Here is a 23,273-nt window from a genome sequence, read left to right as displayed (position 1 = left end):
TTTTCTATTAAAACTGCTTATTGATTCTTGTTGATATTCCCCCCGATACACTGCAGTTGTGATTTGGCCATACTCAACTGAATGGACAAACAGAGCAACATCCGCCAAAGAGACCGCGGCAGGTCTACGCCTGACAGGGCTGACGATGTTAAGGATGCGACCAGCAGAGCCAGACGAGTGGCTATTTTGGTACTTGGCGACATCGGGAGGTCGCCTCGCATGCAGTATCACGCGCTGTCGCTAGCGCGAGCGGGCCATCTTGTCGACTTTATTGGATACGATGGTGCGACACCGATGGAAGATATTCTGACAGCGCCAAACATCACACTGCGTCATATACGGGTGCTTCCGCAACCCACATCCGCGCCGCGCGCTGTATTCTACGTTTACGCGCCTCTAAAGGTTGTGTACCAGCTATGGACGTTGTTTTGGATGCTCTTGTTTATCATCTCTCGGCCGGATGTCATTCTAGTGCAGGTAAGGAATTATTATAAAAAACCACACTGGAAAAACTTTTCAATGTTGTGGCGAGCTGCATTGCTAACTAAACCAATGTTATATTCTGTCAAATATTTATAGAATCCACCAGCAATTCCGACGCTGCTGGTTGCCCGTGTTTGTGCATTTTGACCGGTGCGAGGCTGATCATCGACTGGCACAATACGGGTACACCATCCTGGGCATGAAGCTTGGCGACTCTCACCCAGTAGTGGCGCTGGCAAAGCGGTAAGACGATACATGTGGTTTTGCAAAAAAAGTGCATCGGTAATCGTTGCAGATACTGATCGCAATGACATTGATGTCCCTTTTTAAAAATGGGGTACAGTTCAAACAAGCTCAATAACATCAATTTGTGCATCTTTTTAGATTTGAGCAATTCTTCGGCAATTCAGCGTACGCGCACTTGTGCGTTACAAACGCCATGGCGTCCGACCTGCGAGACAAATGGGCAATTAAGTATGTAAAATGCGGTACTGTTTGCTTTGAATACAATGAGGGCGCACAAGCAAATGAACGAATGAATTAATGCATGCGTGCTGATTTGAGCCAACGGCTTTTTGTATTCGCTAATGTCCGCCCATATTTAAATACACTCTGTTATCACCTCAATTTTGGTTTTCAAAATTTTAGAGGCAAGCTTGTGGTGCTCCATGACAAGGCGCCGAAGCACTTTAAACATCTCGAAGCAGCAGAAATCCACACAGTAAGCATACACAATTTATTTACATTATATTCAATTGCAATGTCAAGGATTTGGCTAATATATGCTGTGCGCTCCCCCATTTTTCATGTTGCTGCAATTTTTTCTCGAGTCTGCTTATTTATAGCTGTGGACGAGGCTGCTGAACGACCCGCAGTTTGCAGGGCTTGGCAGCCTGATTTCCAGCGGCAGTGGCAGCGAGGACCTCAAGGTACAGTCAGCACAAGTCTCTCTTTTGACGCGCAAGGACAGCAAAGGCATTGCGAAAATGCGCAAGAACAGGCCGATGCTACTTGTCAGCAGCACTAGCTGGACAGCTGACGAGGACTTTTCCATTATCCTTGAAGCGCTGACGATCTATGAGCATGCAGCAACATCAAGTATGCAAAGCGTCCGTGCATTGCCATCGCTGGTGGTTCTCATTACGGGAAAGGGCCAGTTGCGCGAATTCTATGAGCGCAAAATCTCCCAAATGCAGCTCAGCAAATCCACATTGTCACAGCGTGGCTGTCGGCCGAGGACTACCCGCTGCTGCTTGGCTCTGCCGACCTGGGTGTATCTCTGCACACCTCGTCGTCTGGGCTCGATCTGCCGATGAAGGTTGTGGATATGTTGGGGTGCGGCACGCCTGTGTGGCCTACCGCTTTTCATGCATCAACGAGCTCGTCACCGAGCGCAACGGCATGGTGTTTGGCAATGCGTCGGAGCTTGCGCTGCAGATCCAGGATCTTGCGCGGCAGCTCGATGATAAGAGCGGATCGTACCAGCAGTTGCTTGGCGGAGCTGCCGAGTTCCGCCGGATTGACTGGGTGGCGAACTACACACAGGCCCTCGAACTGTTCTAAATCCGTTGTTTTTTAGATTAACATTGCATATGTCATTTTTTAAACTCAACAATACAAGCTTCAGCCTTGTATTCCCCATTTTTCTTCCGAGTTTCCAATAACATAGTAGTGCCTTTTTTGGGCTTGACTTTTCATTTCCTCTTTTTTTTCCTTGACTCATTTTTAGTTGTAAAAAAACGATATTTCGCATTACATTCACATTTTCTTCAATTCTTTCCACATACTATGAGCGACAACAACGACCGCCCGCTATATTCGAGGCGCACCGCTCAGCACAGCGGAAGTAAAACTGGTTCTGCATTCGCAGCGATATTTCGCAATGTGCTGCGAGGCACATTTCCGCAGGACAGTAATTATAGCAACAACAACAGCAGCAGCAGCAATATTAGCAGCAGCAAGGGCCTGGCAAAGCCAGAGCAGTTTCCAAGCATTGACACCGCAGCGACTGGCCCCGCCACCGACCCTGTCGCACAGTCAGCGGTGGCGGAGCACCCGCGCGACAACAGTGCCGATGAAACAGGAGGCATTGATATTGGCCAGACGTCATTGGCAACAGCAGAGCTGCAGACCGCCGCCGAGGGTCCACATAGCATGGAGCTTGCTGAGGGCTTCACAGGAGACGATTCGTTACAATCGGCCGATTCGCAAGCCAGGCTCGGCCCATTCGATGCAGATCTGCTAGTTCTCGAGTGCGCTGGGCTGGCCGACCAGGACGCGCCGATGGATCACAGACTTTCGGCGCTGCAGAAGCTGGTTTTTGATATCAAAGGCAAGCAATTGGTCAACGTCAACGCTATGTGGCACGCAATCGGAGACATCGCCCGGCTCGTCTTCCAAAACTACGGGGATAATGATGATGGGGCATGCCAGCTAGACTCGGATCTGCGGTCAACCGCGCGTATGCTGATCCTGAGTATTCTAGTTGAGCTGGCCGAGAGCAAGCTACAGGATAGCAGCTTCGGATTCGATGCTTTTGGGACGCGCAACGAGATGCTTGACATTGTCAGCCAGGCGGATGGCTGGGCCGAGATTATGCTGGCAGTACGGTGCGCGTCGTGGGCCTCGGACAACGGACAGCACCTCGCTGAAGACTCAATGACCTGGTTCGAGCGGGCCGAGAGCTGGGTGCGGCTGGCAGCCGATCAGTGTTACCCGGAAGATCCGCTTTTGGAGACTGCGCAGGCCCCGTCCGCGGATGCAGCGGTAGCGTTGACCGCCTCGCTGGAATTCCTCTCGCACATTATCTGCGCTGAGTACCCCGTTTTGGACCCCTTGCCGATATCAAAAATAACATCTTCTTTGTGCGAGAAGGCTATGCAGACCAAGCTGCTTAGAGAGGGCGCCATTGAAAAGGTGATGTGGATCTGGGGCGAGGCCACGCACCTTCATGGCCTGCTGCATCTTCTCAAGACTGTGATCACCTACGGCGCGCTGTCAGAGGGAGTGCTGATGCAGGGAATTATGTTGTTGTGCACCACAGTCAGCATCCCCATGTGCAAGCAGCTGTGTTGCGACATTGTGTACACGCTATTCACGTCCTGTTACATGCGCGACACGCTGCTGTCGATGAGCCACATCACAAATACAAAGGACACGTCCCTCAACAACACGCCCATATACGGCATGCCCGCGATGACGCTGTACCAGCTGGCAGTTAACGGCATAGTTTTCTTCATCACACAGGTGATGGATACGGGGCCGACATGCTTTCAGTTCAGCCTGCGCACGGGCAACTGTCTACCTGTACTGGGCAAGGCGGCTGATTGCATGCATCCCGAGGTGCTGCGACTGGTGTTCCCCTACCTGTGCAGGGTGGCTAACGACGACCGCATTGATTCGATTCTCGTCGACGACTGGGGCATGGTGCTCAGCATCATGACGAGCACCATTGAGTGCCGCACGACTGACAAGTACAAAGACGAGCTGGACGGCGACTTGGATGGCGGCGAGAGGGCTGCGACTCTGGCCCAGCTTTATGATTGCGCGCTAGAGTCGATTGTGGGCGTGTATCGCCGATACAGCCATTTCCCGCCGGCCTCGTCGTCGATTTGCTGCTGAGGCTGGATCACGTGCTTTCCGACGACCTCGCCCAGGAGCTGCTGCACTTAGTCGAGGTCGCCGGTTTCCTGAGCACCGAAGAGGCCCGGCGGCTGGAGACTCTTGAGAGCCTGATGCACCTATTTTACTTTGACCGGTCGCGCTCGATTGCCCTGCGCCAGAATATGGTCCAAGTGTGTGTTAAGGTCTTCTCCGGGCGCACCAACGCGGACCTTGCCGGATTTTTGCGCATGCCCTTTATCACGTCGCTGCTTGAGCAGCTGCATCTCGAGGAGGATGGCAAGGTTGTCGAGAGCGTGCTCGAAATGGTGGAGATTGCCATGAACAAGGCCGGCGACTCGCAGCTATTCCATGCGATACTAGGATTTGCAGCGCAGGCGGCAATCGAGCCACAGTACACCCGGAAGATCCAACAGCAGCGCCAGAACGTGGGCAGCGCGACGCATCACGGTGAGGCATCTCCGGGGCAGTACAACTTTCAGCATTCTGCACCGAGCTCACCGCCTCCAGTAGCGGCACCAGTACTGGCACCTGCACTGTCACCAACTGACAGCCACGTGTCCGACAAAAGCGAGGCCAGTTACTCCAGCTTTGAGCGCATTTCGATCACTGTGCACTGCCTGCTGGCCGTTCTCGAATGGCGCATTACAAACACCGCCGTCAGCAACGGCATGGACTACGACCGCTCAGTGCCCGACACCATTGAGCTCACCGAGCGGCTACTGGACATGCTCGAGTCCATCCACACGTTCCCGTCCGTGCAGCGCGACATACTGTCGGTGTTTACGCGGCTGCATGCTGACTCAATGTTGAAGCTGTACATCCTGCCCTCGTGCAACGACAGCGTCATGGATCAGCGCGTGAGCTTGCGCGAAAACAGGCGTCTGCAGCTTGACGCTGTAACCAAGGAAGGAGGGAAGGCCAATCCTGCTAACCCTGAGTGCAGCAACATCAGCTCAGCCGCTTCCAGCACCCAGATTATACAGTTCCCGATCCAGCGCTACGTCAGCATTCTAACTCATCTGTTTCAGACAAATACCGATATCGAGACGTACAAAACCCTCTGCAGTGGCCTGCGGGTGCAGCTTGGCAATGCGTATCTGTTCAAGGACTGCAGGGACCAGATACGCACGCTGGTCAACTATCTGATCAGCTTTCTCCGTATGTCAACGTACGGTCAGGATGGGCGCACGCGGCTGTCGGCCACGGAAAAGGACCGCATGTCGACACTCACTTACAGCCTTTTGATCGGCGTCATGCATTACAAGGAGCTTATCCAGCGCAAGCAGCAGGACTCGCTGATTCTCGCCTTCTCCGAAGGGCTGATCCTGACCTCGACATCGTATGCTACGTCGCAGATCTGCCTGCACGCGCTTGGCGTCGGCATGCTGGAGATGCCGGCGCGATGATGCGCACCCTGCTCGGAATTTTGGAGCAACTCACTCGGATCTACTCGTCTCCTCAGATCAGTGGGCACCTGCTGGAGTTCGTATCGTCTATCTCGCGCGAGCACCAGCTATACGCCAACTTCCACACCAAGGACTACACGACTCTGTTTGCTGTGGCCATCAACTATATTCAGTTCCACAATAACCAGCGCCGGCGCGAGTCGTCTGTGTCAGCCAGTAACGACGCTTCGGGAGCGGCTCTGCTGCTGCGCCTGCAAAGACCTCTGTTCAAAACGTGGCGCTGAGCCAGTACGTTTTCATCATGGCGTACCAGATCATTGATGTCTTTTTTCTGTCACTCCCGACGAGGCTCAAGTCGGAGGTCGTTGACCACATTGTCATGGGCCTGCTGCGGGCAAACTATAGTCGCACCAGTTTGGACGAAGCGAACGCGGTTTGCTTGGACATGATCCTGAAAAACTACAACCGGTCGAGCGATGAGATTCTGAAACTGGCGGACGCCGTCTTTGCAGAGGACCTCGGGTCGGTAGTCGAGCGTAGCTGGCTGCAGCACAACGCCATTGTGACTATTCGCGCCCAAAGACGGGGCTTGCTGGCACAGATAATTGTGCGCAGTGCGAGCGGAACGACCTTGCGCATGGTCGATCTGCCGGCCGAGGTCCGCAAAAAGTATGCCGAGCGGATCGAGCTGCCGCCAATGTCCCCGCCGATCAGCCCGACCACCGATTCGCCAAGTTCAAGCTTGGGCCCCGCTGTAGCGCGGGCGCAGTCACGCGGGCGCAGCATCAGCCGAAGCCGCCGGCTGCACTCATTGGCAATGCCCGGCGCGCCCAGCGTGCCATCCGAGGCTAACACGCTGCCGCAGGACTCGATAAAGAAGCTGCTTCTCGGAGAGCTGGTGACGAACAACGCGGCCATGAGTCGCGCCGCGCACCTACCCATCAGCTTTGGACCGGCGCCGTGCTTGGCACAAGAGTTCATCACTGCGTACCCGGGCCTGCAGAACATCGACCCACCAGAGCTGCTGCCCTCGGGCGCCGAGGCCATCGCGCGCTCGATCCGCGTCTTTGACACTATGAACACCGTTGACACTTACAAGGTCAGTGTTGTTTACGTCGGGCCCGGCCAGACCACTGAGCGCGAGATCCTGCTTAACCAACAGGGCTCGCCGGTGTACTGGAACTTTTTGCGCGGGTTGGGGACAATCACACGCCTAAGCGGCATGAAGGGGTTCTCCGCGAGCCTGGATACTAGCGGCAACGACGAAGACGGCCGCTACACCATTCGTTGGCGCGACCTGGTCTCGCAGCTAGTCTTCCATGTTGGCACGCTGATGCCGGCGCGCGAGGACAAGCACGAGCAGATCATCCGCAAGAAGGCGCACATGGCCAACGACTACGTGCAGATTGTGTTCAATGAGTCAGGCAGGGACTATGAATTTGACACGATCCCGAGCCAGTTCAATTACGTGCAGATCATCGTCACGCCGGTCGACGGCACTATTTCCACCCGCGAGGAGGAGATAGCCTGGCCGCACGGCGAAACTCAAGATGCGGCGAGCCCTGAGAACGACAAAACCATGTATGTGCAACTCTACAAGGTCATGACCCAGGTCAACCCAAGCGTGCCCTTTTACGGGCCGGCCATCGAACCGAAGCTGCTGACGCTGACTGCGCTGCCCGCGTTTGTCAGGAGCATAGCGATCCACGCAGCGATCCTTTCGAATGTCTTTTCCAGCTGCAAAAAGGCCGACTCCAGCGCTGCCGAGTTATCTCGCCCTGGCGCGCGCGGCTGCGGACCATCCATCGCCTTCGCCAGAACGCGCAGCGCGAGGCTGCCAAGTCTCCTCCAACGCCGGGGGCCGATGTCTGTGGCGACTCGATGAGTGACTTTGGAGACATTGTCAGCAACCCGGTGCAGCCACCACAGCCAGCCAGGCACTGGGCTTCCTTGTCAAGGATCTGAACATGTTCATTGGTCGCGCTTGATTTGATTCCACGCCTCCAAACAATCATATAGTGACAGTATAAGCGCTGGAAATAGAGTTTTGGAGCGCAAAACCATATTTATTTGGTCAAACGCTCGTATAGTTTGGCTGGTATTAATGAATAAACTGAAAGAAAATTAAAATGATGAAAAATGGAAGAATCATGCGCTGGAGTGGACATCATGTCATTTATCCTTTTGGGATCTATAGATACGACAAAATTGCTATCATTTTAAGCAGGAAGCTTACTTTATTTTCTTCTGCTAGTCATTTTAGGCTATGCTTCTAGTGTGTTACAAGTTAGTTCAGAAAATGTGGCCATAAAAGAAGTACACTCAAGAATAGTTTGAAAATAGTTGTTCGATAATCGAACTAGTGTTGCTAAGTTTAAATATGAATATGCAAAGCACTCGACTAGTGTTGGAAATAGTTGGCTTACAATTTTAGTACTGAATTTTTGTTTCGCAGCTCGCTCAAAAAACACAGTATTCACAGACACGATTGATTTATGATCCCAAAAATCATAAAACGAGGTCCGACATTTCACAGAATTTGGAGCTGGCGCTCAAGGACAAGCCCAAGGCCGCTATTGAGTTCAAAATCAAGTTCAGGTGTTAGAACCGTGACATTGCACCCGGTTGTAATTTTATTATGATATTCCTATATCGTTGCAAATTTGGTGAGTACCACCCAGCTTTCAAACGCTGTGATAGACCGCCAATTGATCCGAATGCTGTCCCAAGACAAACGCTGCTGCCAAGCGCAACAAGACTGGGTATTTTTATTATTTCTTCACATCAAGGCAGCTATTACTTACTGCCTGACGGCTTGGTCCCCGCTCGTTTTACCCAGTGACTACGAAATGAATGGAGGACCTTGTCCAAAACACCATCATTATTTTCTAGATTTGAAAAAATAAAAATTTTAGTTGGTTTACCACTGGACATGGTAAAAAAAGCGTGGCTATTTATCATCGGCTGCACCAGGCATCGTGTCTCAGAAGTTTCCTGTTTCTTTTGAACCTTCGGTGAGCCGGAGCGTCAGCCTTCGTGTCTTGAAAAACGGAACGCTCGGGCTGACATTTTCGGGCGAGCCTGGGCTCCACATTTTGTACTTTTGGCGCAGCTGCCGCGGATACCGAATATTCGTCGGCCAGAACCGAATATCTGACCCAAAGACACCTGCCACAGAACCCGCGTCGGTCGATTCATCCACCTCAATGAATTTGGAGTCTAAGAGCATGCCGCGCATTTTGCCATCCTCTTCGACATCCTTGACGACCATCTCGGTGTCATTTCTTGAAATATCTTGTCGTCTGCGCCAAAGAGCCTCCTCTATGGTTTCCCTAGTAAGTAGAGTTTCCATGAAAACTGGCCGACTCTGACCCAGCCTGTGCGCGCGCTTGATTGCTTGCCGCTCCCGCGCAGCCTGCCAGATGGGGCTGACAAACCAGACCCGCGACGCGGCCGAAAGATCAATCCCGTATGCTGCCAAATAGACGTCGACAAGGATAACGTTATAAAATGTGCTAGTTGAAAACGTCGTGATATTGTGCCGACGCTGGCTCTGGCTCATTGCCTGGTTGGCGTAGACCAAATGAGGTATCCGTGCCACATCCAAAGCTTCGTGTAGCAGCGCCACCTCGTTCTGGGTATTTGCAAATATAATGCACTTTTCATCTTGGTAAAAAAGACGGATTTGATCGAGAATGTATGCAATTTTGTTGCTCGTGCAGCCAGACACCTTGGCCGACTGAAGCTCCTCAAACTCGCTCGGATCAATATTGGTCGAGAGCGGCGGCAAGCCATCGCTTGCTGTGGCCATCATGTCCTTGGCCGCTGCCACCATTTGCAAAAGCTGAGATGCAGTCGCCAGTCGTGCAGATTCAGATCTTTGGCATTCAGCAGTATCAGTCGGCGCGTTAAACGAATGTTCGCTAATTTTGTGCGGCAGACCGCTGATCCAGTATCCTACTGATTCGGCATGCGCCACATAAGCCCACTCGGAATCACTAGATGCCCGCTGCAGTTCGGCAATGCTTCTTCGCAGCAGATCAGCATCCTCAACTGAGTACGGCTTCTCGCCTCGCTCCCAAAGCTCGAGTGCCTGCTTGCCGTTCATCACACCGTCGGCAATATGCTTTGGGCTGATCGAGAACCAAAAACAGGCATGGAACAGATTTTCGACGATCTGGCGCAAATGTCGCTTGTTCTCTGGGTGAAAAAAGTAATCCCTCCCGACCCGCTCAGTCAAAACAGCGTTGATGTTGAAGAACGCTACAACAGTGTTGTATGTAAGCGCCTGGTGTCGCGTGGGAGACAACTGTACGATCTTCTCGTGGAGCGGCGGGAGCTGCACGTCGCTTGTGATTGCGTCGGGACGGTTGCGGACCATTATGCTTTGCATCAGCGCTTGCAGGCGATCGGAGGCACCGGGCTTGTTTCGTTTGTAAGGAAGCACCATGAGACTGGTCCATGCGGAGGTCGAGTGGGCAAAAGGGCCGACCCGCAGGAATTTGGATACGAGGGTCCCGAGCTGCAAAAAGTCTGAGGAGCTTTCTCGCGGATCCACTAAGTGTCTGCGCGGCATCTTGCGCGCCCTGGCATTTGTGCTGTTGTTTGGCCGCGAGTCTGGACATTCGGAACTAGTCTCAAACCCAAATTCCAAGTTTGCGTCTGTGTCTGTGTTTGTGTCTGCATTTGCATCTGCATTTGTATCTGCTGCTGCCGCCAATGTTGGTGGTAGTGGTAATGGCGGCCGTGTTGACTGCTTGTCAACAGTGAGAGCCGATGTTGCGTGAACCAAATTGTGTGTCGGAGTTCCAGTGCAAACCCAGCGCCGCTCGGCAATTAAGTATGCGGCCATGAGCGACCGCGTGGTATTACGACTCGACATAATGTGGCCTTCGTCCACAATTATACGCTTCCAATGCACGCGCAGCAAGGGCGACCTATTCAAAGCACTATATGTACGTCGGTTACACGTGCACTGAGATAGTCCGCGCGAATAGCACCGGCACATGTTCCACAGCTCTGCCAGGTTTGAATCAATCGGAATGTACTCTTTAGACAGTCTGCTGACCGAAACAAGGACCAAGTCGTATTTGATCAGTGTCTGTGGCTCAGGAATTGTATTCACGCTGTCGTCCAGTTTGAGGATCTCCAAGCCGCCGTGGTCCTCGACATGTTTGTATTTTTCGCGCACCCATTGATCGACCAAATTGTCTGGTACCACGACTATGGTTGAGCTGCTCAGGTATACTTTGAAAAACACAGACTGCATGTTGTCAGTAGGCGCTCCTCGCCGCGTGCGGGATTCAGCAATTGGATTGACCCGGTAGTATGGTGGATACGGCTCCAACTGCTGCCACAAGTCATCTGGGATCATGCCGTCGTCATGCATTACGCGGAGAGACTCGGCACAGCTCAATAGCGCAGTTCTGATAGCCAAATACTTTAATGACGGCACACCCTTGTGTGGAAGACTAACGCCTGAATTATTATCACCAGTTTTCTTGCCAGCGTCGGTTTCCAGTCTGGAAGTGACAGTGCCGACACATGGCAATGTTTCGCCTTCGATAGGAGGCCGGGCCATTTGACGCTTCGTCAGTAGTATTAGTGCTAGACACTCGCATGTCTTTCCAGTTCCCATGTCTTCGCAGATGATTCCGCCGCGCGCATCGCTGTACCATGCAACGTCCTGCGCCGGAACAGGTGTGTTTGGCGATTGCTGGTGCGTGTAGATCCAGCGGTTTGTCGCTTGGTCGAATCCGTGGGCAAACTGAAAGAATGGCAGAAGTGGGTGACAGAAGCGCTTGGTCTCTATGTTTTCATTTTCAGTTAGCGGAGCATAATTTGGATCAATAATGAAATCGGGAAGCAGCTCGCGCCTCAGCATCTTGAACACCGAGTTCTACATGATTGTTTCGCATTTACAAAATAAATTATTAAATTGAAAATCAATGTTTTCAGAATTAGCATATAAATGTGTCAATATCAAATTCGGATAGATTGGTATCATCAATTGCATGCACGCAAATCACATTATTTGCTTCAAAGAATATTTAAAAAAGAACTGAGGACTACTTACCTTTTGATATCGATACAGCGGTGTGCGCATCCCGTCGTATATGGATGCACCGATACATGCCTGGAATATGTCGGCGTACTCGCTGCTTAGACAAACATCAATATACAGCGACGGATCTGGCGAATCGAGAAACTGGAATATATCGAGCAGGCTGGGAAGATCCTAAATCGAGCAAACCAAAAGGGCGTCCTTAAAAAATATGAATTGACATGATAATGTTGAGTACATTTAAGACACAATATTTTGATTTAAGCCGTGCTTCTCCAATTTTGTTTGCTGAAACTTACATTGTCAGCAGCAACATCTGGCTCAATGCTTTGTGTTTGTTGGGAATGTTGCTTAGCGGCGCTTTTGCGCTTCGGCTGCCGCACAGGGCTCAGAGGATTTTTGGTGGCTGGTGCCTGCATGCCAACGACAGGTTTTGCGAATATGGCAAATAGTAATATATTGAAAAGATAAGCATGCCAACACTCTCACGTCCACATGATGGAAGCAGAGATACATGCATGAGTGCCCCCCAAGCGGAAGGTGGCTGGTGGCTTTTGGGATTTGACTGTGCAAAGCTCGGCGTGTTTGTGCCCAATTGTGTGTGTAGATAGTGCTTTGGCGTGTAGGTCGAATCTGACTAAACAATATTTATAATACAAAAAATCAATAATTGACTACAAAAAGCGTTGAAAACACAGCATGAGTCAACGAGCCTGGACACTGTGCAAGCAACCAAAAAAAGTTGATTTGCCCATTTGAAATGATTGACAGCCAGGCCATGCGCAAAATTAATATCCAAGGATGCCTGATTTCCAGCGTGGAGTTTTCTGCTCGACGATCACGCTTTATCTTGCTCGCTGGGAATAATACTTATTTGGCGTTCCAAAGGCGCCGCCGGATCTCTGACCATTCGTTGTCATCCCAGTATTGTGTCGCCGGCGCTGTCTGCATTTCAGAGCTTGTATTATTGTGAAGGCCAGTTGGAGATTGTAGCGCCGTGGATGATCCCGTCGAGGACGCAGTGGATAGGGCCGTGGCCGGATGGAGCTTGTATAGAACGAGCTGCGCTCCTGCTGTGTCTGCTGCTGCTGCTGCTGCTGAAACAGGCTCGGGTGCGGCAAGACATCGTAGATGTTGTACGATGACATTGTAATAACGATGTGTGTGTGTTTGTGCGAAATGTAACGCAAATGTAAAAATCAAGAGCAGGCAAAGCTGGGAGAAAAAAGAATAAACAGCCGGATGAATGGAGCATGAATGTAGATATCAGCAGCAGAACACCGTCCTTTATATAAAAGCTGAGCTTTGGCTCAAGCGGAAAAATATCAGGTTAAAATGAAAAATAGAATGTGTGCGCGTGCGGCATTGCCAATAATCTACTGGAAGACAACAGATAAAATTCAAAATTTTCTACACAGGGCAATACGTTTGGAGCGCGTACAATGGCGTGTAGCAACCAAATAAACAATTGTAAAAAAGAACACAGGACTCGTGCCCTCCGGCGTTGCGCTGCACTGTGTTGGTAAGGTAAGGTAAGGTATGTAAATAATGTATTGTTCAGGCTGGCGTGACAGGCGCAGGAATTGGCAGCAACGGGAGGGGGGGGTGCTAACAACAATCGAAGTGCAGTCAGAGCGACAGCTGAATGTATGTATGAATGGCTGGGAAAGCTAGAGTATCAATGTCTCGGCTGAAAATTGAAATGGAAAATAGACACAACAGCTGAATAAAATAAAGCGAAGAGACAGAAAAAGACAATTGTTGAAAAAGGTTCTAGAGAATTAAAGCAATGCAGAATATCAAGTCCAATCTCTCGCTAAATATATACTTCTTGTATAAAGGTGGGCCTGAAAGTTACGACCGAGCCTTTGAATGTGTCCCATCCAACAGCGTAGCACATGGGCGCAGCTTTTTGTTTCCTTGGTTGGGAGTGTGGATGTTGAGCTTCTCACATGGCTGATCCCTTCCACACTTGCCAAATTTGTACAATAGAGCAAGAGGAAGGGGGGCACACAATTTCTTGCCCGAATTAAACCAGGGATCGCTTCATAAGCCTTGTACTGCGCGCCATGGCCGAGACGAGTGGTGCCGAGCCATTTGTTTCCATATGCTGTTGAAAAAAACTACAGAAACTTTTCTTGTAAAAGAATCCGCTCAATGGCACCAGACTATTTCTGCTCCCATGTTGATTGCCATTTTGGCAAAGTAAAATATGTATTTAGATTGAGTACAATGTAAACACTTTAAGGTACAACATTTGTTCGAAAAAAGATCACTTTGATTCCCATGTTCCTCCGAGTCCATCATTGGACCTGGGGGAAGAGGGCGTTCTCAGAGGAATTCAGCCAAGATGGTCAGGCATTTTGTTGTGCCAGCCGGTTACTTCGACCGACCCTTATTGCGCCTGTGACATTGGAGCAAATTGCAGGCTGACGAGAGAGCAGTGCGACACTAAAATGTAACAATAGCAGTGCTTACCTTGATCCAATCAACACTATTTAATTACTATCACTGGTAGCAGCATAAGGGTTTTCGTTGGGATCAGCAAAAGCCCAGACTCAATTCTATTTTTTTTTCTCAATGCAACCTCAGTTGCCTCTCCTACAAGTGTTAAAGTTTAGGGCTATTTTGTGATCCAATGGAAAAACAGAGCGCGCAAAGAAAATAAAAAATTTGGTGCAGAATAAAAGGAGCAAAGTTTTGAGAAAAAAATTGCTACTTTTCTTTATTATTGCTTTCCCCTTTTTTTGATCTCTTATCAACACGCATTATTGATTAAAAAGCACTAAATAAGTTTAACCATGGCGCGCGATTGTAACTGCTCGTTGCATGTCAGTCGAATTAGGAAGGGAGTAAAGTAATTATCAGAATGAGCCAATTCACGTGCGGGTCGTAAATTGGGCGTGTTTTTTCTTCCGTTTTCGCGTGGCTATTCCGGTTAACATTTGGCAGTTTATGGACTAACGAGCACGACTCTTGGCTGATTTGAAATTTCAATTGTTATTTTTAGGTCCGGGGATCTGAAGGCTGCTTTCGAAAAGTACGGAAAAATTAAGGACGTTTACATCCCCTTGGACTTTTACACCAAGGAGTCCCGCGGGTTTGGATATGTGGAGTAAGTTCATCCGATTGGTTGGAGACGGCGTTATGACCCATCTGTTTTACTTTGGCACAGAAAAAAACAATCGCGCATTTTTTATCCACACGAGCACGTGTTGCAGAGCAAAAAATAAGCCTGATTTTAGTTGTCAATGGTATTTAAGCGCTGTTTCATGGCCTTTTTTGGTTGATTCGCACTAAATGACATCCCGATTATTGTTGTCTTTGCTAATAGGTATTATGACCGCGAAGACGCTGAGGCTGCGTACGATCGGCGCAGAGACATCATGGTTCTCAGAAAGCCGGTAACTATCGAGTTTGCGCGCGGAAACCGCAAGTCGTCGCGCGAGATGCGCGTCACTGAAACGTAAGTACATACAGTCCAATGCGTTGTCTTGCTATTTTGTATACTTTGTTTGTATTGCTTGGGTTTTGGATCTGTATTTGTGCATGTGAGTCATGCCTGCGCGTGCTGCTTGTAATTGCTGTTTCAAACCCTTGTGAAGTCACAGTCACGAAGGGGTTGAGAGTAGTAGCTTGGTATATTAAAGGGGCGCAAGCTGTGGCACGCGTGTGCGTGGACTTTGCTGCTTGAACTTGTGTTTTATTTGCTAACATGTGTATTGCCACCCCAGGCAGCACTCTGCTGTGTTGACCGAGATGCCAAGGTTTTGCAAGTCAAGATCGCAAGACCAAGAGTTTCAACGCCTTCCGCTTGCTGAGCGCACGCATGTTTACATGTTCACATCATCATAAACGCAAGATCCCCAGTTCATCCACACACACACAATCCATTTCCAGCAAGGGCCAACACGACCAATTGCACTCAACAAACATATTGCCAAGAGCATACTATGTATGCCACAAGATCACATTCACCCATCAAGTACCCACCATTTGCACTAAAGACAAGTCAAGCTAAGCCACTTCACCACTCTCTACATGAATCATTCTCCCAACCCTCCTTCATCTGCACACGTGCCCAATGATTTACGCAAGTCTAGTGACGGGCGGGACAGCAACCGCTCGCGCAGCCCGCGTCGCAGCAGAGGCAGCCGCCAACGCAAAAGGTAAGGTTAAGACACTACTATTATTACTACTATTTTGTAACATATCACAATTGTATTTATATATATCCACATGTATTTTTTCATAACGACAAGAAAGATACGTGCGACATTCTGGCCAACTGGGATGGTGTGTCATTCATCTATGCCCCGCGCAGCATACGTTTTGAAGAGGGATGCAACATATTTTGATGCGCAGGCGCTGGTTTGTTCCACTGGTTGATCGCCAGCCTATGCTGTTGTGGTTTTATAAATATTGGCAGTGAAATGCAAGTTTGCTAACGCTTTTTCCGGATTGACTTTTTTTTCAAATGTGATGTTTGGTGGCGGCACACTTGTCGTGTGCAACTTTTTGTACTGTGTAGCAGCTCTAGCCGCAGCCGCAGCCGCAGCCACAGTCGCAGCTCTAGCCGTAGCCGCAGCCGTAGCCGTAGTCGCAGCAGGAGCAGCAGCCGCAGCCGTAGCCGCAGTCGCAGCCGCTCGCCATCCAGCCGGCGGTACCAGTCTCGGCGCCATGACTCGCGGTCGCCCAGCGTGTCTCGCTCGAAGACCCATGGACGTGACACACGCTCCAGAAGACGCCGCTACTCCCGCAGCGTCAGCAGCGATGCCAGCAGTCGCAGCCGTAGCCGTAGCCGCAGTCACAGCAGGGGTCGCGGCGGGCGTCGTGGGCGTGCCACCGTCGTAGCCCCAGCTACAGCAGGAGCCGCAGCAGCAGCCGGAGCCGGAGCCATAGCCGTACCAGAGGCAGGGGCAGCAGGGGTAAGGGCCGCGACAGCGGCAAGAGCAAGGGTGGTGCGAAGGGAAAGGGGCCGATAGGCGTCACAGCCGCAGCCGCAGCCGCAGCTATAGCAAGAGCGTGAGCAGGAGCCCCTCGCGGTCGCGGTCGCGGTCGCGATCGCCGGCAAAGGCTGCCGAGGCACGGTCTCGCTCAGGAACGCGTACACCTAGCCCGCGCCGGACACCCAACAACTACGACAGCCCCGGCGGCATCGTTGGTGGCGGCGAGGCTGGGAAGGAGTATGCGGCAGGGTCGGAGCCGAAGACGGCGCCATGGATGTGGTCGAGGTGGATAGCGTGGCATCAGAGGCTGATGACGCGGAGACGCACGCTCTTTATAGCGAGGACAATATGCACGCGTAGTCTGTGGCTTGTAATACCGGGCCTCTCTGTCTTATTTAGATTTTTCAAGTTCCCCCCCCCCCCCACCCAATTCATCATATTGACTTTGCTTTGGACAGAGAAATGAGAATGAATGGCGCTGGATTTGTTGTGAAATGGCCCACACCAAGGGAGGTGAAGGATGGCATGCTATTTTTTATTGCAGCATCCAGAACTCCACAACCAGCCATTCCAAGCTCTCGGGAACATACTTTTTTTCTCCCTTCTTCGTTCGTGTCTCTTTTAGTTTCATTTTTAAATTATCGGCGGCGGTGGCATTAAAAATGATACTGTCTCTTCAGCCGCGCATGGGCATCTATAATAACAGCAGCTCTTTTTCAAGCCAAAATAAAAGACGAAGTTGATGCAGAGCCATTATAAAAACAATGCACCTCTAGAAGTGCAATATACATCCACTGTCATATTTTTTGGGATCTGAAACCATGCCATAAAAGCAGAGGACAGGCCAGAATGCACTGTAGCCACGTGGGTAAACACAGGACGCAGTCTCCAAACCCTTGTATTTGGCAGCAGCAGGAATTGGACTAGCACCCAGCAAAACTGAAAAGGGGGGATAATTTATTTTTTAAAAAAGAAAGGTCATCCTGAGAAAGAGGATACACGAAAAAAGGAAAAAAATCGAAACAGCGAAATCGCTTTCCTCGAATTTTTTCTTTTTCCAAAAAAAATCAAATAATAGCAGAAGCGGGGGGAGAGGACACTCGAAACTTTTTTTTTTTTTTTTTTTTTTTAAAAATCCAATTTTCATTTTTTTCTCTTCCAAAACCCAGGTGTTGCTCTGTTCGCGACACAATATCGATTGGTCATTGGTCAGCCACCGGCCATTTCATTTCATTTCATTTTTCACTTGGTTGCTAATAGAATCGCGTGAGAGAAGAGAAAATAGGCAAAGGCAGCAAAAAAATGAAAGAAAAAATCGAATAGAAAAGGGAAAATGCAACTCGATTTTATATTTTTATTTTTGGTCACGCAGGATGAAAAAATGGAAAAAAAGACGCGTGTATGATGGTGCAAAAAAAATGCATTGCTCAGCTGTCGCCGATAATTTGGAAGTGAGCGTGTAAAGTGGAAGAGAGAAAAGTAGAAATGGAGAATAAGGCTGTGCTGTATCCAGAGCACATTCGCTGTTCTTCAAAGCCGAGCCCGAGCCCGAACCCGAGCCCGAGCCAGAGCCAGAGCCAGAGCCAGAGCCAGAGCCAGAGCCAGAGCCAGAGCCAGAGCCAGGGCTGGAACCGTCAGCCCTCACTATCCAACGCCTGACGCGTCAGAAAACAGCCTCGTAATTGCGCAAAATAAACCATGGCTCGATTTATTTTTGGTATTTCATTTGCAGGCGGTTTTTTTCTTTGGCGCGCTCAGCACAGAAAAGAAAAACCCGCTTGGAAATAAAAATAATGCGGGAAATTGAAAAAAAAGAAGAGCAGGCAGTTTTTTTGTTGTTTTTTCCTCCCCACGTCCAACCCTGCGCAGACTGAAGAAAAAAAGCGAGAAAGAAAAAACGCAATTGTTGCTGGCATCCACTTTGCCCTCCCTGAATTCTGGCTTTTTTGTTTGAATTTTTTTCCTCCTCCATCGTCTCGTCCCCCCTCCTCTTTTTTTCCTCTTCCCATTCTCCAAGTATTTAACAGCCCGAAGCTGCTCCTGTCGTCTGTTTTTTGAAACTTTCTCTTTTCCTTCTTCAACTCCTTTTTTTATTTAACTTTTCACTTTTGTACTTTTTGTGATTATCTCTAAACATCGGTTTTATAATTTGTAAGTGCCAGCTCATCAACTATTTTATTCCCTATTTTTCTATTTTTCATTTTCATTTTCATTTTCATTTTTTATGCCCTCTCTGGCAGGCTGTGTTTCTCGCCCTCACTCGACCACTCCCCACTTTTCCTATTTCCATGCGTTATATTTCTTGTATTTCACGTGTGGATATTGCCACCGCGTCTCAACTCTTGCCTTCCATGCAATCATAACCCGGCTTGCATTATTTCTCATTATTTCTGCCGCCCGGAGTTATTTATGCTGGATAACCCTTGTGTTACTGGAGGTGTGAGTGGCGGCTCTATGTGTCTCATGCCTTTTTGATGTCGATTGTTGCTCGAGTCTGGACGTGTAAGGACACTCGCAGCTCCCTCACAAGTTCCTTGTGCTTTTTGCCAGGATGAGAAGGTGCTGGGGCCGTGATCGAGCACAGGCGGGGCGTCTATTTTGGCCCAGCCCAGCAGCCACAGAAGCGCTTTCTTGGTACTAGTCCCTTGATTCCGGTGTTGGACTTAGCGGCTTTTTTGCGCATCTATCTCAGCCTACAGTTGCAGGGCCGACAATCACGGAGTGAGTTGCAGGGGCGGGAGGACAGGATACTGCGTCAGAGCTTGTCGCAATAATATACGCGCAAATCGGGGCCCCTGACCCCCCCCCTGCGCAAGCGCCGTAAGGCCCGATATGCCGCAACTTGTTTGTTGCTGAGGCACGCTTGCACAAGTCCTGCACAGCCTGCACAGTCTAACCGGGCTTTTTTCACTCTTTGCTGCAAACCACTTCACCACTTCTGTCTACTTTTCTTTCGCTGGTGACGCGTAGAAAGACACGCGAGAAAAAAACTAGTACATATGCACTCGCAGCATTTTGCACTTTGTATTTTGTATTTTTGAGTGCGTGGCGCGCGCGCGTCTCACCCATGTCCCAAGTGTTCAAGCTCTCACATTATAAAATTTTTTTCATCGCGATTTTTTTCTGTTGCCGCTTTATCCAAGATTGCTTTTTTTATTGTGGCCCTTGCCTTTTCTTTATCCTCCTCCCTCCTCCATCCGACATTGGCAATTTGTTTGTTTTTGCTTTGTCCTGTTCGCGCAACACCCATCTAATTATCGTGTTTATCTTTGGAACATTTTTCTTCTTCAAACTCTTCTTTTTTCTTGCATCGTAGACTGATTACAGCCAAAACCCCCACACACATCCACAATGTCCACTGAAATCGCCAATATCGATACCACCGCCACCGAGGCTGTCGTTGCCCTCGTTGTTACCCCCACCGCGCCCAAGAAGGCCGCTGCCCCCAAGAAGGCCACCAAGACCAAGGAGACCACGGAGGACTCCGAGAATGTCGAGGTCCGGAAATCGATACGTAAGCGCTCTGCCCCTAAGGAGGAGTACATCCCCGATGTCTTGACCCGCCCTGCCCCCAAGAAGAGAAGAGTGTCCAAGGCTGCCAAGCCTGAGGCTAAGAAGGCTGACGAGGCTAAGAAGGCTGCCCCGGCCAAGAAGGCCGCTGCTCCCAAGAAGGCCGCTGCCGCCCCCGCCAAGAAGGCTGCTGCTCCCAAGAAGGCCGCTGCCACCAAGAAGGCCACCGCTGTCCCTGCCAAGAAGGCCGCTGCCGCCCCCGCTAAGAAGGCTGCTGCCTCCAAGGAGAAGGCCCCCGCCAAGAAGGCGGCCGCTGCCCCTGCTAAGAAGACCGCCGAGAAGGCCGCTGCCCCCGCCAAGAAGGTTGCTGCTCCCAAGGAGAAGGCCGCCGCTGCCCCCGCTAAGAAGGCCGCCGCCGCCGCCCCCAAGGAGAAGACCGCTGCTTCCAAGAAGGCTGCTGCCCCCGCTAAGAAGGCCGTCAAGGCCTAAGTTGGCAGGACAAACGGAGCGTATGAGTGGTGGTGGTGATGGTGGTGGAGGCGTGAGAGGGTGCAGGGTATGGGCGTGTATATGAAGCTGCACTTTCTCGTGCAACAAAAAAAAGGGGGCTGGCCACTTTTCTTTCATGCCCTTGTGCCTTGCCGTGTGCTATACTTATGCTGTGCCTGCTTTTATTTTTTATTTTTATTTTAGGCACGGCTTTTATTTTTGCTTTTAGCAGCAAGTGTTGAAAAAGAAATGTGGAATTTTTTCTGCCCCCTTGCTATTTCCTTTACCTGCGCTTCCTTCCTCCTTCTTTCTCTTTTTCTGCTCTCCCTGTTCTTCCTCACTTTTCTCTTTGCCAGAAGCTAGCTCTTTTTTTCAAATGAGCAACAAAAAAAGCGTGCTTCTACTTAGTCTTGTGCATCAATTCAAACCAGTGCTTTTTACTTCATTCGTTATTTTTTCCTCTTAAATATTTTTTCTCAATTCCTACTTCAATATCAAATCGACACTTAAAAACACTTTTATTATTATTCCCATTCCATTGGCTTGCATATATTTATATATTTACTTATATGTTGAAAAAGGAAAGTGTATTTAATTATTAATATATTTAATTCGATATTGGAATGGCCTAGATGGCGGCTAGAACAGATAAAGTAAAAAAAGTTTATAAAAAATAATAAACCCATTCTTTTCTGCGGATAAAAAAAACACTGGCGGTCTTTGCAGAATCCGCACGATATATGTAGCCAAAAAGTAAAAGTAAAAATAAATTGATGAACAGATGACATTGACCTTTTTCAACTTTTATTTTATTTTATTTTTTATTATATCTTTTTAGTTTTCTACTACCTGATCGCTGTTTAGCCTCTACAAAATGGCAGTAAGTGCAAATGTTAGATGGTGATTGTATATGGGCAGCAAAAAAAAGCACACATGCACTCGCGTGTAGCTTACAAGGGAGGGGAGTGCAGTAAAAATCTAACAAGAAGCGCGTCTATTTCGACTTTTTTCTTATCTGTGACGTTTAGGAAGAGAAATAATATTACGGTCAATTAATACTTGATAGTAAAATAAATGAACTTGGGTGTTACTTTTTTTATACCATATTGAATAAGTTGTAGGGTTTGAGTTTATTTACAACGACATGGGTTGGCAGTTTGCTGGTATTCACCGCGTGGGTATTTGTACTGATCCTGGGGCGCAACCGCATGTTCCGAGATACGATTGTTGAGCGCGCGCACGTTTACTGCATGGAGACGCTTCCTGGGTCGATTGATCGGTGGGTGCGTGCAGGGATCAGTGACGCTGTGGTTGATAGGGCCGAGCGTGTGTGGTTGGCGCTGTTTGGGCGCAGAAACCCAGTGTTCCAGATCATCGCTGTTGTGCTGTATTTCCTGGGATTGGCCGTGTTTATGACACAGGCGGCACCAATGGTTCCTAACCGGTACATGGGCGCCTGGCACTGGTAAGTAGTCTACGCGAAGTAATGTGAAACAAAATTTGGGGATACCTTGTCGTGAACATGATCAAAAAAAAATGTTGGCTGTTGGTGCTCAAACTTTTATTTTCTACTGTATTTTCCGGGTAGGATTCCGATTATCGCAACATTGGCGGTCAACATGGGCACATACGCGGCAGCATGTGTCGCTGACCCGGGTGTAGTCCACGCAGGCAACGTGGCACAGGCATGTCAGGTATTCCAGCCCGACGGGCTCCTATACCCGGATACACCAACCTGCCGCACCTGCCTCCTGGCCAAACCGGCGCGCTCCAAACACTGTGCGAGCTGCAACCAGTGCATTCAAATGATGGATCATCACTGCATGTGGCTCAACAACTGCATCGGGCTCAACAATGCACGCTGGTTCCTCGGTTTCCTCACCTCTTTTTCCCTCGTCTGTATCTACGGCTCGTACATTTTCGCCACGGTTATCCTGGAGCTACGCCATACGCGCGGCCTGGTAGGTGCTATGGTCCGCAGTGAGGAGACCGGGTTGATTGTGCCGATCAGCTTTCGCACGTCCATTCTTTATTTGCTTGACCAGAACGTTATGCTCGCGGTATTGCTCGTGCTCCTGGTCATATTGACTCCGGCGATTGTGTTGTTCACTGCGTACCAAGTGCGTATTGTGTCCCTAGGGTACACGAGTAATGAGGAGCATAAGTGGCTGAATGTCGCGGATGCAGTCAAGGACGGTGTCGTGTTTGTGGTGGAGAGTGAGAGTGGCAGCGAGGCTGTGGAGGTTATTGAGGTAGAGGAGCAGCTGAAGGATCCAAGACCACGCCAGATGGTTAAGGATCTGGCTGAGATCAATAACCGGTACCATCGCGGCGCTTGGACTAACTTGATGTTCGTCCTGTTTCCGCCGTCTGCAGAAGCCTGCGCCCGGACCAAATCAACGAAAACAGCACATGTGGAGTAAACCGGTCTCACCTTTTATTTTATTTTTTATCAATGGGATGAGGTTTACCTTGTTTTTTTGGGTGTATCGCGCCGCAGTATTGAAAAAAAAGATTAGCGGATTTTTTTTACAGTGATCTTTTTGGTTGTAATGCCTGCAGAGGTATAAAAAAAAGATGAGTAAATCCACAAAATAGATACTTTTTTTTGCCCCATTCTTATTTTCTGTTGGCTGGCGTTGAACCAGGAAGAAAAAAAAAACTAAAAAAAATTTACATTAATTTTTTTTTGCAACGTCAGGCAAAACGAACAAAGCTGAAAATGTATTATTTCCCCTCTTTCTTCAC

General features: G+C 49.6%; 7 protein-coding genes across 7 annotated transcripts; 5 read left to right on the top strand and 2 right to left on the bottom strand.

The window, feature by feature from the left end:
• BX661DRAFT_184752 (uncharacterized protein) lies at nucleotides 1-2,462 on the top strand. Its single transcript, XM_051536581.1, has 8 exons — nucleotides 1-477; nucleotides 580-615; nucleotides 641-726; nucleotides 868-957; nucleotides 1,132-1,204; nucleotides 1,329-1,616; nucleotides 1,685-1,831; nucleotides 1,864-2,462. Exons 1-8 carry the CDS (start codon nucleotides 82-84, stop codon nucleotides 2,044-2,046), a joined length of 1,299 nt encoding a protein of 432 aa, XP_051390595.1. The 5' UTR covers nucleotides 1-81; the 3' UTR covers nucleotides 2,047-2,462.
• Nucleotides 2,272-5,513, top strand: BX661DRAFT_172015 (uncharacterized protein; the record flags this gene model as incomplete). Its single annotated transcript, XM_051533749.1, has 2 exons — nucleotides 2,272-4,044; nucleotides 4,068-5,513. 2 exons carry the CDS (start codon nucleotides 2,272-2,274, stop codon nucleotides 5,511-5,513), a joined length of 3,219 nt encoding a protein of 1,072 aa, XP_051390594.1.
• BX661DRAFT_154749 (uncharacterized protein) lies at nucleotides 5,507-7,643 on the top strand (the record flags this gene model as incomplete). The annotated part of the gene is made up of 4 exons (XM_051533262.1): nucleotides 5,507-5,719; nucleotides 5,773-6,267; nucleotides 6,394-7,002; nucleotides 7,081-7,643. 4 exons carry the CDS (start codon nucleotides 5,510-5,512, stop codon nucleotides 7,396-7,398), a joined length of 1,632 nt encoding a protein of 543 aa, XP_051390593.1. The 3' UTR covers nucleotides 7,399-7,643.
• Nucleotides 7,644-8,427: 784 nt separating this feature from the next.
• Nucleotides 8,428-12,051, bottom strand: BX661DRAFT_39264 (P-loop containing nucleoside triphosphate hydrolase protein). The gene is made up of 3 exons (XM_051539129.1): nucleotides 11,877-12,051; nucleotides 11,590-11,751; nucleotides 8,428-11,412 (listed from the first exon to the last, which is right to left on the bottom strand). The coding sequence occupies exons 1-3, from the start codon at nucleotides 11,994-11,996 to the stop codon at nucleotides 8,497-8,499; spliced, it is 3,198 nt and encodes a 1,065-aa protein (XP_051390592.1). The 5' UTR covers nucleotides 11,997-12,051; the 3' UTR covers nucleotides 8,428-8,496.
• A 1,683-nt stretch (nucleotides 12,052-13,734) lies between these two features.
• On the top strand, nucleotides 13,735-16,431 carry BX661DRAFT_172012 (uncharacterized protein; the record flags this gene model as incomplete). The annotated part of the gene is given in 7 exon segments (XM_051533748.1): nucleotides 13,735-13,782; nucleotides 13,800-13,825; nucleotides 14,588-14,692; nucleotides 14,912-15,043; nucleotides 15,058-15,128; nucleotides 15,681-15,746; nucleotides 16,109-16,431. The coding sequence occupies 7 exon segments, from the start codon at nucleotides 13,735-13,737 to the stop codon at nucleotides 16,429-16,431; spliced, it is 771 nt and encodes a 256-aa protein (XP_051390591.1).
• A 3,290-nt stretch (nucleotides 16,432-19,721) lies between these two features.
• On the bottom strand, nucleotides 19,722-20,815 carry BX661DRAFT_39188 (uncharacterized protein). Its single transcript, XM_051539128.1, has one exon. It carries the CDS (start codon nucleotides 20,661-20,663, stop codon nucleotides 19,848-19,850), a length of 816 nt encoding a protein of 271 aa, XP_051390590.1. The 5' UTR covers nucleotides 20,664-20,815; the 3' UTR covers nucleotides 19,722-19,847.
• A 444-nt stretch (nucleotides 20,816-21,259) lies between these two features.
• BX661DRAFT_184736 (DHHC palmitoyltransferase-domain-containing protein) lies at nucleotides 21,260-23,006 on the top strand. Its single transcript, XM_051536580.1, has 2 exons — nucleotides 21,260-21,990; nucleotides 22,114-23,006. Exons 1-2 carry the CDS (start codon nucleotides 21,734-21,736, stop codon nucleotides 22,946-22,948), a joined length of 1,092 nt encoding a protein of 363 aa, XP_051390589.1. The 5' UTR covers nucleotides 21,260-21,733; the 3' UTR covers nucleotides 22,949-23,006.
• Nucleotides 23,007-23,273: the final 267 nt, after the last annotated feature.

This window comes from Kickxella alabastrina, assembly GCF_025024165.1.
Source record: "Kickxella alabastrina strain RSA 675 chromosome Unknown BX661scaffold_16, whole genome shotgun sequence".
NCBI classification, from domain to species: domain Eukaryota; kingdom Fungi; phylum Kickxellomycota; class Kickxellomycetes; order Kickxellales; family Kickxellaceae; genus Kickxella; species Kickxella alabastrina.
This window is presented reverse-complemented; position numbering and strand designations above follow the sequence as displayed.